Source organism: Phalangium opilio, unplaced genomic scaffold, assembly GCF_054372755.1.
Source record: "Phalangium opilio isolate 3A_F unplaced genomic scaffold, DU_Popi_V2 ptg000217l_1, whole genome shotgun sequence".
NCBI classification, from domain to species: Eukaryota; Metazoa; Arthropoda; class Arachnida; order Opiliones; family Phalangiidae; genus Phalangium; species Phalangium opilio.
In genome coordinates, this window is record NW_028324218.1 from 3895432 (window position 1) to 3920521 (window position 25090).

The window sequence follows — 25090 nt, forward strand, 5'->3', positions numbered from 1 at the left end:
TTTAAAATTTAACAAAAGTTATTTATTTCCCATCTTGACATTGATAATTAAAACTACATTTAAAATACGTTCATTCATTATTTGTCCCAAATTTCTCACTATTGCACGTAGTTTTAAGTTAAATTCAGCGCATTAACTAACCGCCGTTTTTTTTTTTTTTTTGACACCTAAAACGAATTTTAAAAGAAATATTTGTAAATTCAAATTTGAATTTTATTTTTATTTGCATAATCAGATTGATTTGTTTTGTAGTGAAATATTTAAATTTTTGCATCAATTTTACGTCTAATTAGAATTAAACTTTTGCATTTAATTCTTGGTTCTTGTATTTAATTTTTTAAGTGAAGTTTTTAAATTTTTGCATTAATTAAACTTTTGAATTGAATTGAATTGAATTAATGCTTGTCTCAGATTTGAATTAATTATTTTAAGTGAAGTTTTCAAATTTTTGCACGAATTTTAATTATGTCTAATTTGAATGATAATTTTAGGTTTAATTAGAATTAAAAATTCCAACTAATTTTATGTCTAATTAGAATGATAATTTTAGGTTTAATTAGAATTAAAAATTCCAACTAATTTTATGTCTAATTTGAATGATAATTTTAGGTTTAATTAGAATTAAAAATTCCAATTAATTTTATGTCTAATTAGAATTAAACTTTTTGCATTAATTTTAAGATTAGTTAGAATAAAAAATTCCAATTAATTTTATGCCTAATTAGAATTAAACTTTAGCATTAATACTTGTATTTAATTTTGAAGTGAAGTTTGCAAATTTTTGCCCTAATTTTATGTCTAATTAAAATGAAATTTTTTGCATTAATTTTAAGATTAATTAGAATAAAAAATTCCAATTAATTTTATGTCTAATTAAAATGAAATTTTTTGCATTAATTTTAAGATTAATTCGAATAAAAAATTCCAATTAATTTTATGTCTAATTAAAATGAAATTTTTTGCATTAATTATAATTTTAATTAGAATAAAAAATTCCAATTAATTTTATGTCTAATTAAAATGAAATTTTTTGCATTAATTTTAAGATTAATTAGAATAAAAAATTCCAATTAATTTTATGTCTAATTAAAATGAAATTTTTTGCATTAATTTTAAGATTAATTAGAATAAAAAATTCCAATTAATTTTATGTCTAATTAAAATGAAATTTTTTGCATTAATTTTAAGATTAATTAGAATAAAAAATTCCAATTAATTTTATGTCTAATTAGAATTAAACCTTTGCATTAATACTTGTATTTAATTTTGAAGTGAAGTTTGCAAATTTTTGCCCTAATTTTATGTCTAATTTAAATTTAATAAATTTTTGCATTAATTTTAGGTTTAATTAGAATTAAAAAAATTTATATTTACTTTAGGCCTAATTGGAATTAAACACTAGTTAATAATTAGCTTCAATCTACAAGAATAGCATTAAAAGTTTTAATATTTATGTAAATTTAAGGCAGTTTTTCATCTTACCCTATTTTCTATATTTTAACACAAGTTTTCTTGCATTAAATATAAATTTAAACCCTTGCCCTAATTAGCCTAATTAGGTCACGTTTTAAAAATGTGCTAACTTAAAAATGTGTAGTAATTAACATTGTGTTTGGTTCAAAAAAAAAATTAATCAAATTTCATCTGTATTTACAATCAATTAATTTTGATGAAATTTTTCCAAAAAAAAAAAAAATAATAATAATAAAAAAAATTAATCAGCCATTCATAAAAAAAAAAATTCACGCATCAAATTAAAAATATTCGCTAACGTTTTTTAATTAAATGATATGTTCCATTGTCTGTCCTTCCTCAAAAGTTAGTTTTATGTTGTTTGTTTGTTAGTTAGTTTTTTGCACTTTTAGTTTAGTTTAGTTTAATTATATTTTAGCCATTAGCTAATTAATTATTTGCCAAAATGTTAATTTAGCAAAATTGTATTGGGTGGTTTTTGTTTTAAAATGGAGTAGGGTCGACTATCCTAGCATCCTTTTTTTAAACAATTTAACTGTAAATAATTAAAAATGTGGGTAGTTACATTAACATTAACTTTAATTAATTTTTTATGACGTTGCATTGCAATTGCGTTTTCATGCATATAAAAGAATAGAATTAGAAATAACCAATAGGAATTAAGATTAATTTCTATTGGATAGTAATAATAATAGGCCTAAAGTCGCGTAAACCTAACCCTTGGCTATTGGACTAAAACAGGCAAAAAACAAGATGACCAAGACAGTGAATATACTTTTGCGTTCAATACCGATACCAATGCAACGTAATAAAAACTACTTTACTGAGGGAGTAATTGTAGTAAATTACTACTACCTACGTGTTTTCTATTGTATTAAGAGTGAATATTACTTTTTAAGTCACGAAACCTGTATCATATCAAGACTGTGCCTAAAAACCCCGTGCGAAGAACCAGACAAACCAGAAGTAGCCGCCCCAATATCTGTATTAACAACGGATCCAGCGGAACCGGCTAAGCCTACAGCGTCATGTTTAGGATACAATCCCCCGTTTACTATACTTTCGTAACTATACTGATCAAGGCTTCCGCAACTATACCTGTTTTGGAACTTTCCACGTGTTTTGCTATTATGCCTGAGATACGGTGGTGGCGCCACCGTCTGCGAACAAGCACCGCCCCCTAGTCGTAAAGAAGCCAATCTCTCGGCACTCGAGGCCCTAGGAAGATAGCCTAAAATCCCGGGGCATGATTGAGCTCGGTACAAGGCTCCGCTCGATTTAGGAATGTTTTCAATAGTTGACTGGGTAGCGTTTGAGGACGCTGTTGTTGATTCGTTGGAGGCTGCTCCCAATCTCTCGTTGTTATATCGAGTAACGCGCGCGACGTTGTCCTCTAGCATACCTTGCTTTCGTTTGCGTAAGTTGACAACAATAGGGTTGTTAATATCAAGGTTGCTTGTCGGGTGCTGATAGAGATCACAGTTAGGTTGACCCTCGTTTTTGTACTCTCGAATATCCCATAATGGCGAGTTTAGAATCCCGGAATCCTGCGAGCTTTCTAATTCGCTGGTACCTTCCTGATCTTCACGCCAAAATCGAATCGGTTTCGATACGCATGTCATGGGTAAAGCTGCGCAACGCAACATAATATAAAGTTACTACTAAGTTGACACTTCCTATACGATTCGTAATGCTAGAGACTAATTGAGAGCTAAGTTCTAGAACGACGGAAGCGAGAATTGAAGTCCTACACGCGGTTGCTTTTGAAGGACTATCTAGCCTGTACTAAGCCTTTGACAGCGCCTTTACCAAGCGTCGCCTTACCCCGAATCTATGACCTACACGCGGTTGCTTTTGAAGGACTATCTAGCCTGTACTAAGCCTTTGACAGCGCCTTTACCAAGCGTCGCCTTACCCCGAATCTATGACCTACACGCGGTTGCTTTTGAAGGACTATCTAGCCTGTACTAAGCCTTTGACAGCGCCTTTACCAAGCGTCGCCTTACCCCGAATCTATGACCTACACACGGTTGCTTTTGAAGGACTATCTAGCCTGTACTAAGCCTTTGACAGCGCCTTTACCAAGCGTCGCCTTACCCCGAATCTATGACCTACACGCGGTTGCTTTTGAAGGACTATCTAACCTGTACTAAGCCTTTGACAGCGCCTTTACCAAGCGTCGCCTTACCCCGAATCTATGACCTACACACGGTTGCTTTTGAAGGACTATCTAGCCTGTACTAAGCCTTTGACAGCGCCTTTACCAAGCGTCGCCTTACCCCGAATCTATGACCTACACGCGGTTGCTTTTGAAGGACTATCTAACCTGTACTAAGCCTTTGACAGCGCCTTTACCAAACGTCGCCTTACCCCGAATCTATGACCTACACGCGGTTGCTTTTGAAGGACTATCTAACCTGTACTAAGCCTTTGACAGCGCCTTTACCAAACGTCGCCTTACCCCGAATCTATGACCTACACGCGGTTGCTTTTGAAGGACTATCTAACCTGTACTAAGCCTTTGACAGCGCCTTTACCAAACGTCGCCTTACCCCGAATCTATGACCTACACGCGGTTGCTTTTGAAGGACTATCTAGCCTGTACTAAGCCTTTGACAGCGCCTTTACCAAGCGTCGCCTTACCCCGAATCTATGACCTACACACGGTTGCTTTTGAAGGACTATCTAGCCTGTACTAAGCCTTTGACAGCGCCTTTACCAAGCGTCGCCTTACCCCGAATCTATGACCTACACGCGGTTGCTTTTGAAGGACTATCTAACCTGTACTAAGCCTTTGACAGCGCCTTTACCAAGCGTCGCCTTACCCCGAATCTATGACCTACACACGGTTGCTTTTGAAGGACTATCTAGCCTGTACTAAGCCTTTGACAGCGCCTTTACCAAGCGTCGCCTTACCCCGAATCTATGACCTACACGCGGTTGCTTTTGAAGGACTATCTAACCTGTACTAAGCCTTTGACAGCGCCTTTACCAAACGTCGCCTTACCCCGAATCTATGACCTACACGCGGTTGCTTTTGAAGGACTATCTAACCTGTACTAAGCCTTTGACAGCGCCTTTACCAAACGTCGCCTTACCCCGAATCTATGACCTACACGCGGTTGCTTTTGAAGGACTATCTAACCTGTACTAAGCCTTTGACAGCGCCTTTACCAAACGTCGCCTTACCCCGAATCTATGACCTACACGCGGTTGCTTTTGAAGGACTATCTAGCCTGTACTAAGCCTTTGACAGCGCCTTTACCAAGCGTCGCCTAACCCCAAATCTATGACCTACACGCGGTTGCTTTTGAAGGACTATCTAACCTGTACTAAGCCTTTGACAGCGCCTTTACCAAGCGTCGCCTTACCCCGAATCTATGACCTACACGCGGTTGCTTTTGAAGGACTATCTAACCTGTACTAAGCCTTTGACAGCGCCTTTACCAAGCGTCGCCTTACCCCGAATCTATGACCTACCTCACTCACTTCATGACAAGCTCCAGTTTGTAACCAGAGATTAAGAAACTTATGATGAACATATCTTATAAACTTAAGTTACTACTAAGCTTTGATACCAAGTCCGTCTCTACACAAACCCAAACACCTCTTTCTATTTTTCGTAGGCCTAAAAAGTAATTCAGGTCACGTTGACAAATATAAAATTACTTACCATCATCAATATCTTCAAGCAAGTGTCGTTCAGAGGGACTAAGTGGACTTTTAAGATCAGGCGTCATAGACAGAGTAAACTTCTCCCTTGGTAGTGTTAAAGAAAACTGGCTACCAAGTTTCGGATGAGGCCCCAACCCTCCGTAATCAGTTTTCTTATCGACGCACGATTGACTTCTTAAAATGACCCTGGTGTCTTGCTGTTCCTCATCATTCCAATTATCAATGCCATCCGATCCTTCACTACCCAAACCGGAAGTACTGACTGAATCAGACCTCTTATAATCTTTTAAATTACTTTCGGGCAACAATTTCAAGTCCATTTGGGTATCAGATACCCGACTCTGCAACCACGACGTCACTTTAGGATTCTTACCAACGACGTTATTCGAGGAGGCCACCGATACCGATTCGTAATTAGTAACAGCAGGGGTAGGGCTATCACTCCAAGCAATCACTTTTTCAGTTTTGAATTTGTACGTTATGGAAGAAGAGGTGCTCTTAATGGTAGTGGTACCCGAGACAATGGTAGTGGTGGTGGTCGTACTATGGGTTGCCGCCGAGGCAGCAGCCACAACACTGCTCGAAGAATTTTGGCAAGGGATTATGGGTATCAGGTTCAACTCCTTCAACGAGGTGACGACGGGGTGACCAGAAACGACGCTGGTTGGCCACGTAACAGGTCGGGGTTTGGGGATTACATCAGGTGGTTGTTGTTGTTGTGTTAATGGTAATTGACTGGTTGCCGAGGTTGTATTTAAGGTTGTGGGGGGACTAGATTCATCCTGTTCGCATTCCAATTCTTCCACCTAATTTTTATTGACCAATCTATTAATGAAATGACCCCCTCGTTAACTTTTGGGGGTAAAAGGCCAACCCCTCAACTAAATCGTTTTTCTTGATGTTTTGTTAATATTGTTCGTTCAACACGATAAAAAAAATCAGTTGTTAATGCGTCAAATTCAATGTTACTTGTTAATATTTACAAAGACGCTATACTAAAGGGATTATCATGGCACGTTTTGTACACCACAAATGTTTCAACAGTGACCCTTACCTGTGGTAAAGAATCCAATGGTGCAGGAACAACTCCTTCAGTACCTCTATAAGGCTTGCAAGATACTTTTGTAAGGCCGAATGTCCTAACTGGTAAAGATCTATCAAGGACATCGTCGAGTCTTCGTGGAACTACTTGTTCTCCTTGCTCAACCTTAGAATCTTCATTGACACTCAACCAATCGCGATCGCAACTAACGCTTCTATAAGTACAGACTGGTTTGGGCCATTCGGGTTCTCCCAATGTCGTCCCATCAGGACTGTTTTCGTTAGTTCCGAAACTGAGTTTGGCTAAGGCCGTCGTCGGCGATTGGTCACCCGTTCCAAGACTTAATTGTTGTTGGGGTTTCGTCAAATTCAAAGTTAATTTACAAGTGGATCGCATATCATCTCGGCATATTCGTTTTTGACCAGGGTGCCTTAATATCGGTGCCGATTGGGGTTCGGGCATGGCTTCCAAGACGCGTTCGCGTCGTAATTGTTTCTCGTATTCGAGTAATTGTCCGAGAAAGTTGAAGTTGGGGGATATTGTGACTCGTTTGGATTTAACGTACCTTTCAATTCCATTGTATAAATTAAAACTAATTTGCATATACTAAAGTCGGTATTTGCTTTAACTAACATACCTGTAAGATTCGTCACTAGTTAATTTCATAAATCTCATGACGTAAGCGATCGCGATAGTCGCGGAACGTGAGATACCAGCTAAGCAATGTACCAAAACCTTTCCATTGTTATTTTCTCGAACTTTATCTATTTTGATAATCATATTTAGATTAGACTTAAGGTCTTTAAAAATACGATGAGTCATAAGCTGATTTGGTTAAAACTTTAAAGCGACAATAATAAGAAAAAAAAACGTGCGATGAATCATATCAACACGCAACAAAATATGGTTTCTGAAACCGTCAAGGATATGTCATGTTACATTTACGTACCCAGAAACTGAAAGGCTTTTGGAAAATGTGGTAAAAGTTTTTCACTGTAGTTATCATTAACCGCTATCCTCATAAAGTGTCCATCTTGGATGAAGTCGGGTTTAGGGCAACTTGTGCTGACGTTAAGAATGTAGGATATGTCATGTTCCTATTAATTACCAAAAGTACTTTAGGAAGGACAGTCCCAAAGACTTTTAGTAAGTATGACGCGTTGTACCTTCAAAAGTTCACTATTTAACGCATCATGTTGCGAGCCTAAATACATGAAAGGCAAGATATGGGTAGGGCCTTGATTGTAAATGGATAGACAAGGTTGGGACAAAGACGTTAAGGGAGCCGATTTTCGCGTCTTGTCTTCGAGAAGATTAGGGTAAAAGGCTTGAAACTCTAAAAACCCTCCGGAAACCAGATTTATGCTTCGAAAATCAACCAGCAATTTGCTGAGAAGTACTGATAAGAAACAATCAGCTGGTATTGATTCAACATCCTTCGATGCCTGATCGTAGACTACAATATCGTAGTTTATGTCTAAGTTAGTTTGGCACGAATGGCCTATTAATTCTTTTACTGAAACCTAAATTGAAATAAACGAATTAAATTAATAACTAGCTAACCGAGGCTTAATGGGTTCAAAATAGACGCACTTTATCTTGTTGTAACCTTCGTTTTACAATTTTGGAGCAACAGACATTTACTGCTCCAATAACGTGGCAAGTATTAAACTCTAAGAAAGACCGACTGTCCAAAATCATAACCTAAATTTAAGTTTTAAAATTAGCCTTTTGGGGGACGCAACACTTTAAAAGCTTCCTCACATTATCAATACGGTTACGAACGACAGATGCCAGTTGGTGTACATCAACGACAACTACCGATTTAGCTGCCATTGCTTTTGTTTGAAGTTAAATAAAAAAAATTGACGGGGCTATTTAAAATTGGGATTTACGCTAAGCAAGGTCACTTGAAAAAATCTTTTCTTGAAGCCGAACAATCTCCTCAGATCCACAGACGTGTGTCTGGGACACTTGAGGAGATCCAGCTGTTGCATTGCCATCTTAAGGAAGTCATTCTGTGTCAAATAAAACAAAATTCTTTTTGAGAATTTGCGATAATAACGTCAGAGTGACGTATAAATGACGTTAAAATTAATTTAACTACAAGCAGCTGTCCAATTATAAAAGAAAAAAACGATTCTGAATTCGTACACCAGGCTTACAACCCGCCGGCCAGCCAGAATGTGTCAAACTAAACCTTTTACGTACACCACAAAAGGTACAAAAACAAAAACCGCGTACACTATATACTAAAGACAGCTGACTGCTTTTAAACACTCAACTACATAACTGACCTACTTCTGCGAATATAACAGAGCTTGAAAACTCATCAATAACACGAGATAACCTTTCCAATGTACACTCACTCAAAACTTAATTTGTGTACTATTTAGAATCAAATAGATTTGGCTGAAGCTAAACTTATCGCGGTGCCAAGTTGAGTTGTTACACTTTATAAACAATCTTTTAAAGTGCAGAAAACCTAGTTGGAAAGTTTCCTAAAACAATAAAATAAAATCTTACTTGAAAAAAAAAAAAAAAAACTAAATTTACAAGAAATAGCTTGAACTTAATATATTTAAAACGGTTTTCCAATGAAGCTAGAATTTCTAATTTTTTTAAATCAATTTCATAACAACAATAAAAAAGCCATTACATTCTGCTTTACCAAGAATAAATTTTCCTTTTTAAAAAAATAAACACACTTCCTGGTTTCGGAAAACAGAACACATAAAAAAAATTACCCTTGAAATTTCACCATTTTAACCGGAGATGTAGTAAACTTAATATATAAGGTTGTTGCTTAATAATTGAGCCTTTAGGGTAATGTTCCCTTTAATTGATAAGAAATTCTTTAAGAATGAGTCGACTACTTTGAATAAATATATTTTTTAGCTTAGATGTATTGAATTTTTAACATAACATTATACCAAGAAGTGATATCTAATTTACTAGGGAGAAGGTATAAATTCGCGCCACATTTCCATGCAGCTTTATCTCCAGTCCAAACCTAGTCTTGTCCGGAGTTGATCCCCGCCGCCTCTAAATTACAACAACCAGCATCTCATTGGTTCTTGATAACTCGTGCACGTCAGCGCGACGCGAATGAGTACGAAAATTACAGTCATATTTTCCGACTGAGGGGAGGCGAAATAGCCCGGCCTCCTTTTACGTCCCCCTTGTATTTTGAAGGGGGACTGCAGGACTATGGCGCGCGAATACTTAGGCATCTTATAACTTCTCCCTAATAAACTAGATATCGCTTCTTGGTATAATGTTATGTTACCTGAACTCTTCCATTAAAATCAAGGATTTTATTGGTTCGTAGACCGTTTTTAGAGGGTTTATAGTTTACTTAGAGACTCAAGTTAAAAAAAGAAGCTAACAACGATTGAATTAATTTTATTCAAATAAATCTGACGCACTAAATTAAAATTCTATAATCAAGAGAGTCAGATTTGAGCTGTGAACAACGTGTCAACTAAAATTATCAATCAGTCTAGACTAAACGGAGCCTTGACAAGGAGAGAGAGAGAAATGTACATTTATTTGTTCTACCATAAGTTTATAAGTGATATTTCCATAAGTATGACACTACCTATACTATTTGTAATGCTATACGGGATTTACGAGAGGTATTTCTGTGGGCGCTGCCATAACCTGTCGGCGGCGTTTAGTTAGTGGCTGACATTGCCTGTCGTCGAACGCGCTCCGTAGCCTTGGCAGAACAACTCTCCGAAAAGGGGGCGGTAACCTCGTAAGTCCCGTATACAGAGAGATTTACAGCTCGAGATAACTAGTTCGAGAAGGAGAATGAGGGGGAGCGAGTCAATTGAAGTCCTAAGTACACTCGGTGGTGGTTAATTAATTTTGCAGCTAGGACCTAATTCCATCTAGGTCCTATTTAGTCCGCATTACTAAGCCCCCTTTGACAGCAGCGCCCCCCTTCACCACGCCCCTCCCTCGCTTTACCTCCTCGAATCTATGACCTACCTCACTCACTCACTTCAAAATTATAAGCTTCAGTTTGTCATAACCAGAGATTAATTAAACCAACTTATGGTGAACATATCTTATAAACTTATGGTTCTACGTAAATAGGGCCTGCATTCATTTCACAGTTTGAAACGATATCGAGGTTTTGATTATGAATAACTGAGTTCGTTAAGACTTCAGACTAAAAAAATGTAATTCTATATCAAGATCTCCCCCAAAAAAATACTGACGCGTTAGAACTGATAATATTGTTTCAAGGCCTTAATCAGAGGGGTCGGAAACTATCCCATCAATAATTATAATCAAATAGTAATATCATAAGTTCATAAGATATGTTATGTTGCATCCATAAGTTTGTTCTATTAATCTCTGGTCATGACAAACTGAAAGGCTTGTAATTTTGAAGTGAGTGAGTGAGCTAGGTAGGTCATAGATTCGAGGAGGTAAAGCGAGGGAGGCCTGGTGAGTGGGGCGCTGCTGTCAAAGGGGGCTTAGTAATGCAGACTAAATAGGACCTAGATGGAATAGGTCCTAGCTGCAAAATTAATTAACCTCCACCGAGTGTACTTAGGACTTCAATTGACTCGCTCCCCCTCGTTCTCCTTCTCGAACTAGTTATCTCGATCTGTAAGTCTCTCAGTAGCATTACGAATAGTGCGAGGTGCACCTTATTAGCAAGTAAACGGAAAGATATAGTTGTTATTTAAGCGGGAATTCATTAAGAAAAACATCCACGTGGTTAAACGTGTTACCCAATTAAAATAAAAACAACTTAATTATGAAGTAAAATCTCTTAAAGAATTCAACTAATTCATTAATTTAATCCTAAATTGAGAAAATTTTAGGAACCCTAAACTTAATTCTAAGCAAAACTATTTTTAACTAATCCTAACCAAACGTAACATTACCAAAATTAAGACAAACAAACCTTTTACCTAAACCTAATCCTAAGCTGAGCAAACAATTTTTAACCAACCCTACCAAACCTTATTTGAACCTAACCTTGATAAACAAACCAAACCTAACCTAATCATAACCAAACCTTAAACCTAATAATAAGTAAAACAATTTTTAACTAATCCTAACCTAACCCTACCAAACCTTATTTGAACCTAACCTTAATAAACAAACCAAACCTAACCTAATCATAACCAAACCTTAAACTTAAAGCCAAACAATTTTTAAATAATCCTAACCTAACCCTACCAAACCTTATTTGACCCTAACCTGGAAAAACAGACCCTAAATCTAATCCCAAACCAACCCTGTCCTTAACTTTAATCAAAACTATTAAAAACCTAACTTAACCCTGAACAAACAAACCCTTAATTTAACACTAACCAAATTAAACCTAACCTTACCATATAGCACACCATAAATACTACAACGATATATCGAAGTTTAAAATAAACCATCTTAACAATAATAAACAAAACAAAAACTTTTAAAAAAGAAATCAAATTTGAATATTACACGTACCTTTTTAAAAATAAATAAAACTTCTAAAACATATCAAATAATAATAAGAATAATACTCGAAATTAATCAACAACTAAAACAAATTTGACGTATCCAAGTTTGAAAACGCGAAAACCAAAATTGTTCAAAATGTACAACGAGTTCAAGAATGAAATTAGTTAATCACATAGTGAGACAACCGAACGCATTTCACCAAAAAGCACAAAAAATATATTATCTTCAAAAGCATACACAGTTCAACTCTGAAATCGAACCATTTCTTTCTTATCTCAGCCGGAGAGTTAAAAAAGATAAACTTCTACAAGTTTTTATCTTCAAATGTGCACCAACTTAACTAAAAACAGTACCGGGGAAAGATAGCTTACACCCAACAGCAGAGGCTATACAGCCGCCGATTTCACGTTTTATCTAGAATGTTACGCTATTTGTTGTATGTGTCAATTTGTGGTGCAACATTTTTATGTGTGTGTACATTTTGTTTTGGGGAGGAAGAGGTGATTTTATTTTTTATTAACTTTGGTTGGGTAGGATTGTTAAGTATGTAGATGAGTGAGTGGTGGTCGAAAATGCAGAGTTGATATAAACAAAGTTAGGAAAAGGGAGGGTTATTATAGGACCGAAGTTTATGCAGTGGGATACATTGTTCTATGGGAATTTCAAGGAGTCCAGACAAAAATTTAAATTCCTTATAGGAAAAATGGAATTTTTTTCTTAGGGAATTATAGGTTTTTATAGGAGAGAAAAGCACGTGTTTTTATAGGAAAATATAGGAATAAAAATGCATTCTCATATATAATACTAACTAATTTGGCTTAAACTATATTATAGAAAAATCTCAAATAAATAAATAAATAATAACAAATTGAATTTTATACTTTGAATTAAATTCAGAGGAACTTAATTAAATTAAATGATATAGGCCCTAATATAATTAAAAAAATAATCCTGAGCACAAACTCCGTCTGATCAATCAATTTCGGTCAAATCTAGTCAAATGTCATCTCTATTTTAAAAAAGCCATAACTAAATTTTAATTAAAATAAATTTGATAATGCTAAACTATAAACGAAAACTAAGACCCCAAACTAAGCATCATAAATATATAGGAAATATTATAGTCTGACCTTTCATGAAATTATAGCATAATAATTAATATAGAACAGGTTCAAAGAAATATAGGATTTTAAACAAAAGTAATTTTTAAATTTGGGGACGTCATTGGGGGAAATTTGTTGTGCATAAAAACCGCTCTGAGGTATTTCTTAACTAGGTTTATATTGACTCTGTATAGAGGTGTGAAAAAGGTGTGGGTACATACATAAAAGAAATGAGTGATATAGTTTACCAGGAAATTCGGCAATCCTATTTCGTTCCAGATGAATTAAACGATTTATAAGAAAGTTTAAATTTGCGCCAAATCACTCAAATTAATTTACCTTAACCTAATTTTATACTAAGGGCAGTGGTCAATTTTATGACGTAATTTTTTGGCCCAAAAAAATTGTCAAAAAAAGTTTTTGGGGTGAATTAAGTTATTTTACAACACCTTGAGTGACGCAAAACGTTATGGGATATATCAAGAAGTGATATCTAGTTTATTAGGGAGAAGGTATAAATTCGCGCCACATTTCCAGCTTTATCTCCAGTCCAAACGTAGTAGGTCCGGAGGTAATCCCCCCGCCTCTAAATTACAACCAGCAGCATCTCATTGGTTCTTTGGTAAGATAGAAGTAATAACGTCAGGTCAGAGTAAGAGATAGTAGGTTTTGACCATATCATATTCATTACACTAAGTGCAATTAAAACTTTTAAGAAATAATTAAAAATTATGTTGTTGGCGAGTTTGCAAAAGTAATTTGCAAGGTAAAGGTAAGAGTGACGTGGGAAGATTTAGTCCGTTGAGTTTTTTTTATTTTTTATTTTTTTTTTTTAGTAATTAAAGCATCTACTGTGACTTCATTATTAAAGGAAAACTAAATCATTGTGAATATTTTAAATTTTCAACGAAAGAACGTTAAATATAATCAGGGATAGATTTAATTTTAGAAGTAGGAATGGAGAACGGAACGGTTAGTATTTCCTTCAGTCCGACTCATAGACCACCCGGTATAGAGCCCCTCCCTTAAACCAACACGTAACGAAAAGTTTAAATTATCTTATTGGCTGCTCACTTAAACTACGTTTTGATGACGTTGCTGACGGGGACGGCGAAAAATACGTCATTCCTTTTTACCTCTGTCGCTATGCCCCCCGCCTCTTCTTTCATACCCCTCCCCTCCGTCCCGTGGAAGGGCGTCCGGGACTTGGACGCGCGCCCAGATTACTCTGTTCTCCATTCCTACTTCTAAAGTTAAATCTATCCCTGGTATTATGTTATGCTACCTGAACTTTTCCTTTACGAGATGAAAAACGTTAACGGATATGAAAGAACATTAAACAGCACTATACGAAAACCCACATGTCGGCAAGCATTGAACATTAGTCATCTTGTCATAACTTTAACAATGAAAATTCGTTTCAACCAATGAGAAACCAACACAACTCTACCATCTCAGCGTTGAATGGTCCATTGTTTATTACCTAGATAGAAGAGCCATGATGGTACACATACCTAGCATACCAACTTCAACACTTGGTTGGACAACAAACAACTTCTCAACTTATAACAATACGAGGACCAAGATGCGAGTGGCATGTTTCGTGTTTAGTTTCCTATTGGTTCAGGGGTTTTTAATTTCAACTATTTTCGCCCAAACCGAATCAGCAGAAGATGAGCCAGAATATACAAGTAAAGAATTTTAAACAGGGTTCATACAACGTTCGGATAAGTGATTTCCCCGAGTTTTCCAGGTTTTTCCCCCATACATTTCCTTGACTTTTCCAGGTTTTTCCCCCCATACATTTCCTTGACTTTTCCAGGTTTTTCCCCCATACATTTCCTTGACTTTTCCAGGTTTTTCCCCTATACATTTCCTTGACTTTTCCAGGTTTTTCCCCCATACATTTCCTTGACTTTTCCAGGTTTTTCCCCATACATTTCCTTGAGTTTTCCAGGTTTTTCCGGCTCAAACCTCACAAATTTCCCTGATTTCCCTTAATTATACTAAAAATTCTAAATTACCCTGAGGTTTCCCTGATTTTTTTTATATCAACCCTTTATTTCCCCGAGTTTTCCAGGTTTACCCTGTTTTCCAATTTAATTAAAGTTGGAACGCTTCTCGAACCGTGTAGGTCCATAAGTAATTTAATTATCAATTAGTATGTTTATGTCCATAGCGGAAATGAGCACGGACTATACTTCGGAGTCTTCAAATACGGAACCAACTGTATCCCCTACCACGCCTACATCCATCGATAAACGTAAGTTCATTTATTTTATAAAGAAAATATGAAATTAAACTTAAATAATTAGAGTGACGTTTTTATATTAAATACATTTATCCAGTGTTTCCTATACCGAGTATTATTTGACCAATTAAACCACAATACTGACACCAGAAGTGAGATGAGACCAGAAGTACTGAGCTAACCAAATTCTTCACTCGGCGAAAGTGAATATTCTTGATAACACACGAACGGTTGGCCCTCTGGTAGCCGTTTCTGAATTTTCCCTCCAAAACGTGAGACGCTCGTGGCGGTAGACGGCCGAACTATATTCCAGCACCGGCGTCCGTGATCCGCGGCTTTAGGTTGAGGGGAAGGGGGTAGGAAATGTTTTTGGAACTCGACCAATTTTTTTCTCTCTAGTGTAGGCGCGTGGGAAGCGGCGTAAAATCCTCAAATTTGTTCACTAGTGCCAGGATCTACTATCAATGCTTGAGCCCTTCACTTCTAGTCTCATCTCACTTCTGCTGACACGTTTTACTTACAAAAACTAATTTCATTAAACAGAATATTTAAAAAAAGGGGGCGTGGCGTACTGTCATCTGCTAGTAGATATGGGAGTTAACATATTAAGGAACGTTGATAGGTTGGTTTGTAGACATTAGAAAGTGGTTTCAAAGTTACCAATCCCGCTAAATCGAAGTAGTCCTTGTTGTTTCTAAGCCATACACGTGTTCTTTGTTGCGCACATACCAAGCGTCCCATCAATGTTCACAACCGTCATAAGACAAACAAGGAGCTCAAAACCAACCACAGAGACGTTTTTGAAAACGTTAATAATAAAATAAATATCTTCTTCCTTTCTAAAGAATTCAAATTAAATTTGCATTTATTTTTAGGATGCAAAACGGATGCTGATTGTGCGGCAAAAAAATGCAAGAGTTGCATCGTGGGTACTTCAATATTTCTTAATATCCATTGTAATGGAGTATCGCATGCAAAATGCGTGTGCAGTTGCAGAAAATCTTCGATGGCTTGGAATTTGACGTCGGTTAAACAGATATAGGATATTTAAATTTCAAAAGAGTGTATTGAAATTTGAACGAATAAAAAAAAAAACAGTGAAAAAAAAAATACTAATTTCATTGTTGGTACCAGGGATAGATTTAATTTTATTAGTAGGAATGGAGAACGGTTAGTATTTACTTCATTCCGACTCATAGCCCCCCCCCCAGTGTAAAGCCCCTCCCTTAAACCAACACGTAACGAAAACTTTAAATTATCTTATCTTATTGGCTGCTCACTTAAACCCTACGTTTTGATGACGTTGCTGACGGGGACGGCAGAGAAAAATACATAGTAGTTCCTTTTTACCTCTGTCGCTATGACCATACCGCCTCTTCTTTCATAACCCCCTCCGTCCCGGGGAAGGGGGTCCGGGACTTTGACGCACGCACAGATATTACTCTGTTCTCTATTCCTACTTCTAAAATTAAATCTATCCCTGTTGGTACTAAACAACCGTCCTGGGCATAAGTATAAGTGAAACATATTCTGCAGAACAAAAAAGGCTTACGGAAACATCAAAATACGTATCTTCAAAAGTGAATAGGTTACTAAGTAGTAACCTATTCACTTTTGGTATCTTGTAGAGGCTAGAGCACTAATTGGTTGGTACGATGGAAGCATAAGTTTATAAGATATATGTTCCATAAGTTCGTCGATGGTTACTGACTGAGAGCTTGTAATGAATGTTCTATTACGTTTAGCCATCCGTGCCACACTGTTTTTGAGTTATGATTTGATGAGTATTTTAGGGATGACTTCTTAATTAAATTAAATTAGCCCCAATCATTGTCTTAATCAGTTTCTTAATTAAATTTAAGGGGGTCATCCGTAAAATACACATCCATCAGCAATCTTTAACTCGAAAACAGTGATTGTCCCCTTGTGGCAAATTAACAAAATGTCATCAGAGATAGAAGTATAGAACATTTTCCACTCAAAATTGATTGATTGATTTCCCAAAGAACAATTAACATCCCCCCTTAATATATGGATGGGAGACTTATATGTTATTCCGAATTGGGAAAATATATGAAAAAGGTTCATGTAAAGAGTCAAGAATGTATTTTAGGCCTAGGCCTAGGTGTTTTCGACATGAAACTTTCGATTCAAAAACACTTGGCTATCCAGGTTTCGAAATATATTGCCAACCTATGGATTTAACAACTTCGTGTACTAGGATAGATAAAATATTATGGAAAAGTCAAGGCCCATGTAAATGAACGTCAACGACAACGTCGAGTGAAGGAAATATTCCAACTGTTTTGCGTAAAAATCGTCCATTTCAAAAAACATATGCTACGTATGACTTCGCTATCAAGGCTCCATGGTATATTGACAACCTATGGATGCAATAAAATGGTCGCCGAGTGAAGGCTATGTTCTACGTACTTGCTCGGAAAAACCCTTCATTTACATAAACACATGCTATGGTGTTCTTGGACGAACAACGGCTTCCCCCTAGCTTATATTTCAAAACCATTTCGCCAAGCAACTAGATTCAACCAATCATACGCTTCGTGAAATTGGTGTTAACCAATGAGAGAGTTGTAGACAGGTACGCGAAAACAAAATGAGGTGTCAGAGTCGAGTAGCGTTGGTAGTGCATTTTGGATCTATAAAAACAGCCTAGATGCACCCTTACTAGCATATTCAGCTTAAACTCTTCGACAAGTCAACTTCTCCAACTCAACAGTAATTTAAACTACGACCAGTAAAGATGGGAGTAAAAAGTTTAGTCTTCTTTCTTCTGTTGGTTAACGTAATCATTTCACCAATTTTTGGAGCAAGAGCAAGTAAGTAAATACTTAACTTAAATTTAAAATAGCAATAAAATTAAATATCAAAGTTTTTCGGTGAATTCTAGTTTAATTCCAACTCTAGCATGATCTTCTTCTTAACCCCTTATGTTTATTAACTTGAAAGCCTTAATATTAAAACAAGTTATCAAAGAAAACATAATTTTATATCTTTCAACGTTAGCGATAACAACTGGCCTACCACAAGGGCAGTCCGTCTATAATTTAAAATACGTTTTGCTATATTTTTAGGCTGCGCAGTAGATGGAGACTGCTCGGGTACTTGCCCAGATGATAGAAAAACTCCTTGCGTACATTTTGGGAAAAAGGATCAGGAGTCACTTACTCCAAAGATTTACTCTTGCACCGAAAGTCTATTAAAAGAGATAGTACCTTGCAAGTGTAGTTGCATGCTGTCGATGTCTTGATTTTTTTTAATTCCAATAAGAGTGTATTTCAATTTGAACGAATAAAAATTATGAAAAAAATACCTTCAAAAGACTACCGTACTTTAAATGAAGAATTATTACACGTTTTCTCGTAACACAAAATCTTAATATAAAGAAGAACACTACGACCATCCGTGAGTATAACAGGGAGCGGAGCCAAAATTATTAATTCCTTATAGGAAAAATATGAATTTCTTTCCGGAATTATAGGATTTAATAGGAGAAAAAAATTCTATGTTTTTATAGGAAAATATAGGAATAAAAATGCATGCTCATATACAATACTATTTTGGCTTATAACTAAATTATAGAAAAATCTCAAATAATTAAAATATAATAATAAATTGGGGATTTTACTTTGAATTAAATTCAGAGGAACTTAATTAAATTAAATGATATAATATAATTAAAAAATAACCCCGAGCAAACTCCGCCTGATCAATTTCGGTCAAATCTAGTCAAATGTCATCTCTATTTTAAAAGAGCCATAACTAAATTGAAGGATAAATTTGATAATGCTAAACTATAAACGAAAACTAAGACCCCAAACTGAAAGACATACTGGCTTGCTTTCACGATTATGATCTGTGAGTGTGTATGTTTATAGAAATTGGATAGACGAAAAGACCTTTATAGCTAGATGTGATAAGACCTTAACGTACCCCAACCGTTGGGCCGAGTTAGAAAACATGAATACCGTACTACATTATCACAGACAAAACTAACACCGCCTCCCTACCCTTAACCACACGTAGCTCAAACGGAAATTCAATTTACGTGACTTGTTACATCAACGGTAAATATAATACATTACAAGCACCGCAGATCTCGTATCGCCCAATGTTCTCATGATTAACTCTTGAACTTAATCACTCTAAAAAAAGCAAATACACAAATAGCTGCCTGTTACGATTTACTTTTCACCGTGACGTCATCGTTTTTACTTTGAAATAAAGCGGGAAGAAGCCAACTGGGAACCGAACCGGGGTATTTCTATAACACCCACGTGAACTCTCTCTATTTGCATTTTTCTTTTAATCAAGAGCCTGCATGACGCCAGCAAAGGCTTACCAAACAAGTTGCGTTACAATTGTCTAATGTTTATGTTATGTTTATGTAGGTAGGCGTCAACCCCTTCTGGGTCTAAATGACTCATCACCATCCAAGTTTCTAAGTAAAGGGAACTTGCCAGTTTTAGTTTACAATCTATAATTGTAATCTCAGATTAATAAGTTAATTCGGACAAAAATATATTTCAGCATTTCTCCGAGTTAAATATGATTGTCGTAACCCCAAGTATTTAGTATCGTTGAAAAGCTAAGAGATAGGGCTATGACATACTCAAAGGACTTCAATGTATCTCTTACACAACCAGAGTTACAAGGTGTTGTGTAAATAAGACCATGTTAAAGCTATGGAGAGGACTTTAATTAACATTTTGCTTAATTACTCGGCCCCTGATTATTGTAAACCCCAAGTATTAAGTATCGTTGGAAAGCTAAGAAATAGGGCTATAACATACTCAAAGGACATCCCCGTATCTCTTATAGAACCAGAGTTACAAGGTGTCGTGTAAATAAGTAAATGTTAACGCTATGGAGAGGACTTTAATTAACATATTGCTTAATTACTCGGGCCCTGATTGTTGTAACCCCAAAGTATTAAGTATCGTTGGAAAGCTAAGAAATAGGGCTATAACATACTCAAAGGACTTTAGTGAATCTGTTATAGAAACAGAGTTAGAAGGTGTTGTGTAAATAGGACCATGTTAACACTATGGAGCTAACGTTAATGAACATTTTGCTTAATTACTCGGGCCCTAATTGTTGAAATTGCAAGTATTTAGTATCGTTGGAAAGCTAAGAAATAGGGCTATAAGTTAACATACTCAAAGGAAATCCCCGTATCTCTAGTAGAACCAGAGTTAAATGGTGTAATGTAAATAAGCCCATGTTAACGCTAAGGAGATTACGTTTATGAACATTTTGCTTAATTACTCGGGCCCTGATTATTGTAACCCCTAATTATTTAGTATCGTTGGAAAGCTAAGAAACAGGGCTACAACATACTCAAAGTACATCCCCGTATCTCTTATAAAACCTGATAAACTCAAACCCTGCAATTCTTATAAAATCAAAATTACTACATATAAATTTCTCCAATACTAAAATACCCTCAAAATCATCAAAATTTAATGAATACCACCGTCCACGTCTTATATATAAAAAAATCCAATACAATTCCCGTATCTGAGTCAGCAAATGCACCCATACGGAGCTATAGGGGCTGGCTACCTTCCACTAGCGTCACCCCATGTTATTACCATATACACTCCAACACAGTTAAAGGTAGAGAGCTGCCATTACTCTACATCACCGAGTGTTAAACGCATACCGTAACGTTTTTGTATGTATCGGAATTTCTCCTAAGGATGTGAGGGAATTTAAGAATAGGGTGGGCTTCCCCTGCAAACACCAAATGCAGTTTCACCAAACACACAAGGAAGCCGGGAAGGGGGATCAAGTGAGTCAAATGAGTCATGCCTACGATGACGTGGACGGTATACAACAGCAGCGGGTCTATCTGGTGCAGGCAGAGTGTATCGGAATGCGCGGAACATAAAATATCAAAGCTTTGAGTTGAGTGGGTGATTAGAACCAGGGATAGATTTAATTTTAGAAGTAGGAATGGAGAACAGAGTAATGTGGCAGGGCGCGCGTCAAAGTCCCGGACCCCCTTCCACGGGACGGAGGGGGGGGGGTATGAAAGAAGAGGCGGGGGTCATAGCGACAGAGGTAAAAAGGAATTACGTCACTATTTTTCGCCGTCCCCGTCAGCAACGTCATCAAAAAGTAGTTTAAGTCAGCCAATAAGATAATTTAAACTTTACGTTACGTGTTGGTTGGAGGGAGGGGCTCTATACTGGGTGGTCTACGAGTCGGACTACTGAAGTAAATACTAACCGTTCCGTTCTCCATTCCCACTTCTAAAATTAAATCTATCCCTGATTATACTTAACGTTCTTAAGTTCAAATTTTAAGTATTCAATGATTTAGTTTTCCTACTTCTAAAATTAAATCTATCCCTGGAAATTAAATTAAATTAATTTAACTAATCTCCCCAATATCAATCCCGTAGTACATACATTAAGATCAGCCTCATAAGACAGTCCTTAATCTAGGCCAGATGTTTCAAAACGATCTATGGAAAATTATCAATAGACGATGAGTCATCTACCTACCACTGTAGAGTAGAGAACTATGCTACACGTGTAGTATGAAAGCTTTTGATTTGTCAATCTCTCTCTATCAGTATCTTTCCCTCTCTCCTCTGCTGGTCCGGACCACTCTCAGCCTCTTCCCGATCCCAAAAACCCCCCAGGGGAGAAGCAGGGATGTATGAGAATGTTTGAAAAATATTTTTCCTTCCATCATGGAACTTATATTCAACATATGAGACGGGAAATTACACTTGCAATACAAAATTATAATAGAATATTTCTATGTAACTAACGGGGAAAGACTAGGGGCTAAAACCCGACAAGATATTTAGTTTATTAGGGAGAAGGAATAAATTCGCGCCACATTTCCAGCTCTTTATCTCCAGTCCAAACGTAGACGTGTCCAGAGTTAATCCCCGCCATCTATACGGGATTTACAAGAGGTATTTCTGTGGGCGCTGCCATAACCTGTCGGCGGCCTTTAGTCAGTGGCTGACATTCCCTGTCGTCGAACGCGCTCCGTAGCCTTGGCAGATCAACTCTCCGAAAAGGGGCGGTAACCTCGTAAGTCCCGTATAAATTACAACCAGCAGCTCATTGGTTCTTGAAAACTCGTGCACGTCAGCGCGACGCGAATGAGAAAAAAATTACAATCATATTTTGCGACTGAGGAGAAGTGAAATAGCCCGGCCTCCTTTTACGTCCCCCCCCCCTTGTATTTTGTAAGGGGGACTGAAGGACTATGGCCCGCGCGAATACCAAGGCATCTTATACCTTCTCCCTAATAAACTAGATATCACTTCTTGGTTCAACTAATGTTACTTTTCACGTAGTCAAAAAATATTTACATATATATATATATATACTATCTATACTATATATATCTACTAGTCCTCTTTGAACTATAAAGTCCATGGTACAGTTGAGTCTATCGGAATTTGGTTTCATAAATTACCCTCAATCCTTCTACTTTTAGTTAAGAAGAACCAGCCCGGGAAAAAAAGATTAGAATTTAAAATCCGATGCATTGTGGGTAGTAGTAGTAGTGGTATAATTTATCTACCTACGAACTTGAATATTTTTAATTTAAACGTTTTATTTTTTTTTTTTTAATATTATTATTTAAATATTAATTTTTTTCAAATGTTTCATATTTGTGTGGGAGTTTTTTTATTGATTCAAAAAAGTATATTTTTTTTCTGGTTAAATAATTATACTTAAAAGCTTCCATAGTACATTAATTAGATTTGATTAAGTTGAGTAATTAAATGTACACGTACTTTAATTAGTATTCTGCAATTAAAAAATTTAAAATTGATAAATTTGCATTAAATTTGTACTCAAATGAGTGGTTATTCCCTCGATTTTTTTGAAATTTGATAAACTTGATTAATTAAATGCACACGTACTTTAATTATTATTTTACCATTAAAAAAATAAAAATTAATAAATTTGCATTAAATTTGTACTCAAATGAGTGGTTAGTCCCTCGATTTTTTTAGAAATTTGATTAACTTGATTAATTAAATGCACACGTACTTTAATTATTATTTTGCCATTAAAAAATTTAAAATTGATTAATTTGCATTAAATTTGTACTCAAATGAGTGGTGAGTCTCTCGATTTTGTTTTTTTAGTAATTTAGTGAGCTATCAAACTGCACGATTATTTATATTCAATTTTAATTAAAATTGAAGTTAATTGAGACACCCTGTACAAAACTCCCTGAACTACGAGAATCAACATTCTGAACTACGTCACGCGTGCAATATTTTATCTATTGCAAAACACGACCGAAATAACATGAATCATAACATATCTAGAGATTTTTCAACTTAAGACTCTTTTAACTTAAGCAGATGTTTAGTTTAAAAGTAAATATTTTCCCCAATTTTAAAAAAAAAACACAAAATATGATAAACAACAAATGGTTCGATTTTCCCGGATGACAAAACATTACATAATTTAAATTATTTCGCTTACCTTATCGCCGCCTAGGTGTTCCTTTGTTGTACTTGACAAATATTCAGGTGCTGCTGTTAGTTATTCATATCATCGTTTCATGGATACTATAGCGTTAATGGGACAAAAAAATAAAAAAAATTGAAATATTATAAACAATAATTTATTAAATTTAAATTCCTTATAGGAACAATAGGATTTTTTTTCTTAGGGAATTATGGGATTTTATAGGGGAGAAAAATCACGTGATTTTATAGGAAAATATAGGACTAAAAATGCTTGCTCATATATAATACTATTTTGGCTTAAACTATATTATAGAAAAATCTCAAATAAATAAATAACAAATTGGGGATTTTACTTTGAATTAATTTCAGAGGAACTTAATTAAATTAAATTAAATGATGTAATATAATTAAAAGATTAATCCTGAGCAAACTCCGCCTGATCAATTTCGGTCAAATCTATAGTCAAATGTCATCTCTATTTTAAAAGAGCCATAACTAAATTTTAATTAAAATAAATTTGATAATGCTAAACTATAAACGAAAACCAAGACCCCAAACTAAGCATCAAAAATATATATTGGAAATATTATAGTCTGACCTTTCATGAAATTATAGCATAAATAATAATATAGGACAGGTACAAAAATAATTTATAGGATGTGGTTAAAGTTAAAAAAACGGACCCGGGGTTAAGAACAATTGCAACAAAACCCACCCACTCTGCCCCTCCCACAATAAATCCGTCCTAGATAAGCTACATTGAGTGAAATTGAGTAGTACGCAATAATTCTTAGTGGCTGTATGAATTCCATATACAATAACAATACAATATGTAAATAATACAATGTATCCCACAACTAATTTGGGTTGGGTGGTGGCAGCACTTACGTTTAACAATAGCACACACTTACCGATCACTGAGTTAGGAGGAAGGCAAAACATTCAGTAATAAAAACCGAGCCATAACGTTAAAGCAGGTAGCTTAATCCCCCCTTTGTCTAACCTACACAGTACACAGTACACACACGACGTCCCCAGGTGAAATTTTAATACCTGTACTAAAGTATGACTCATAACCAAAGCATTACGTCATACCTAGATGTTAGAAAACTAACCTGTTCGCACTAAATGAAATGGGGGATGAAGAAAAAATAAATAAAAATAAAAATACCCATTTGAATCAAAAATATTTTTTACTAATTATAGTTGCCGAGGGGTAAGACACTCACTTAGTGGTGTATAAAATATTAAATTTTGGGAGACGTGCATTAATTTTTTTATATTATATTAATAATGAAGTAGATGCCAATTTTAATGAGAAAAATAATTTTTTTTTTTACTAATTATAGGTACCGAGGGGTAAGACATTCAGTGGCGTATAAAATGTTAAATTTGGGAGACGTGTATTAATTTTTTTTTATAATATTAATAAAGTAGTAGATGGCAATTTTAATTAAAAAAAATTATTTTTATTTTTTATATATTAATTATAGTTGCCGAGGGGTATGACACTCGCTTTGCGGTGCACAAAATGTTAAATTTGGAGTCGAGTAATTAAGTTTTTATTAATTTATAATATTAAAGAACTTTTCTTA

The 25090-nt window shown here is 35.6% G+C and overlaps 1 protein-coding gene across 3 annotated transcripts in view; it reads right to left on the minus strand.

Moving 5' to 3' along the window:
• Positions 1 to 25090, minus strand: part of LOC149615755 (uncharacterized) — a 27815-nt gene continuing 2725 nt past the window's right edge. The window contains exons 2-11 of one of the 3 annotated variants that reach the window (XM_089856881.1): positions 23509 to 23594; positions 7955 to 8208; positions 7784 to 7894; positions 7357 to 7713; positions 7140 to 7287; positions 6828 to 6954; positions 6203 to 6755; positions 5147 to 5954; positions 2572 to 3103; positions 1 to 2008 (exon numbers count right to left, since the gene is read on the minus strand). In XM_089856881.1, the coding sequence (XP_089713007.1) occupies positions 2005 to 2008; positions 2572 to 3103; positions 5147 to 5954; positions 6203 to 6755; positions 6828 to 6954; positions 7140 to 7287; positions 7357 to 7713; positions 7784 to 7894; positions 7955 to 8026 (2712 nt within the window). In that variant the 5' untranslated portion in view covers positions 8027 to 8208; positions 23509 to 23594 and the 3' untranslated portion in view covers positions 1 to 2004. Of the gene's footprint in view, positions 3104 to 5146; positions 5955 to 6202; positions 6756 to 6827; positions 6955 to 7139; positions 7288 to 7356; positions 7714 to 7783; positions 7895 to 7954; positions 8209 to 11668; positions 11810 to 23508; positions 23595 to 25090 lie in introns of those variants that run through there. The other 2 variants (XM_089856878.1, XM_089856880.1) reach the window with 2 other exon arrangements.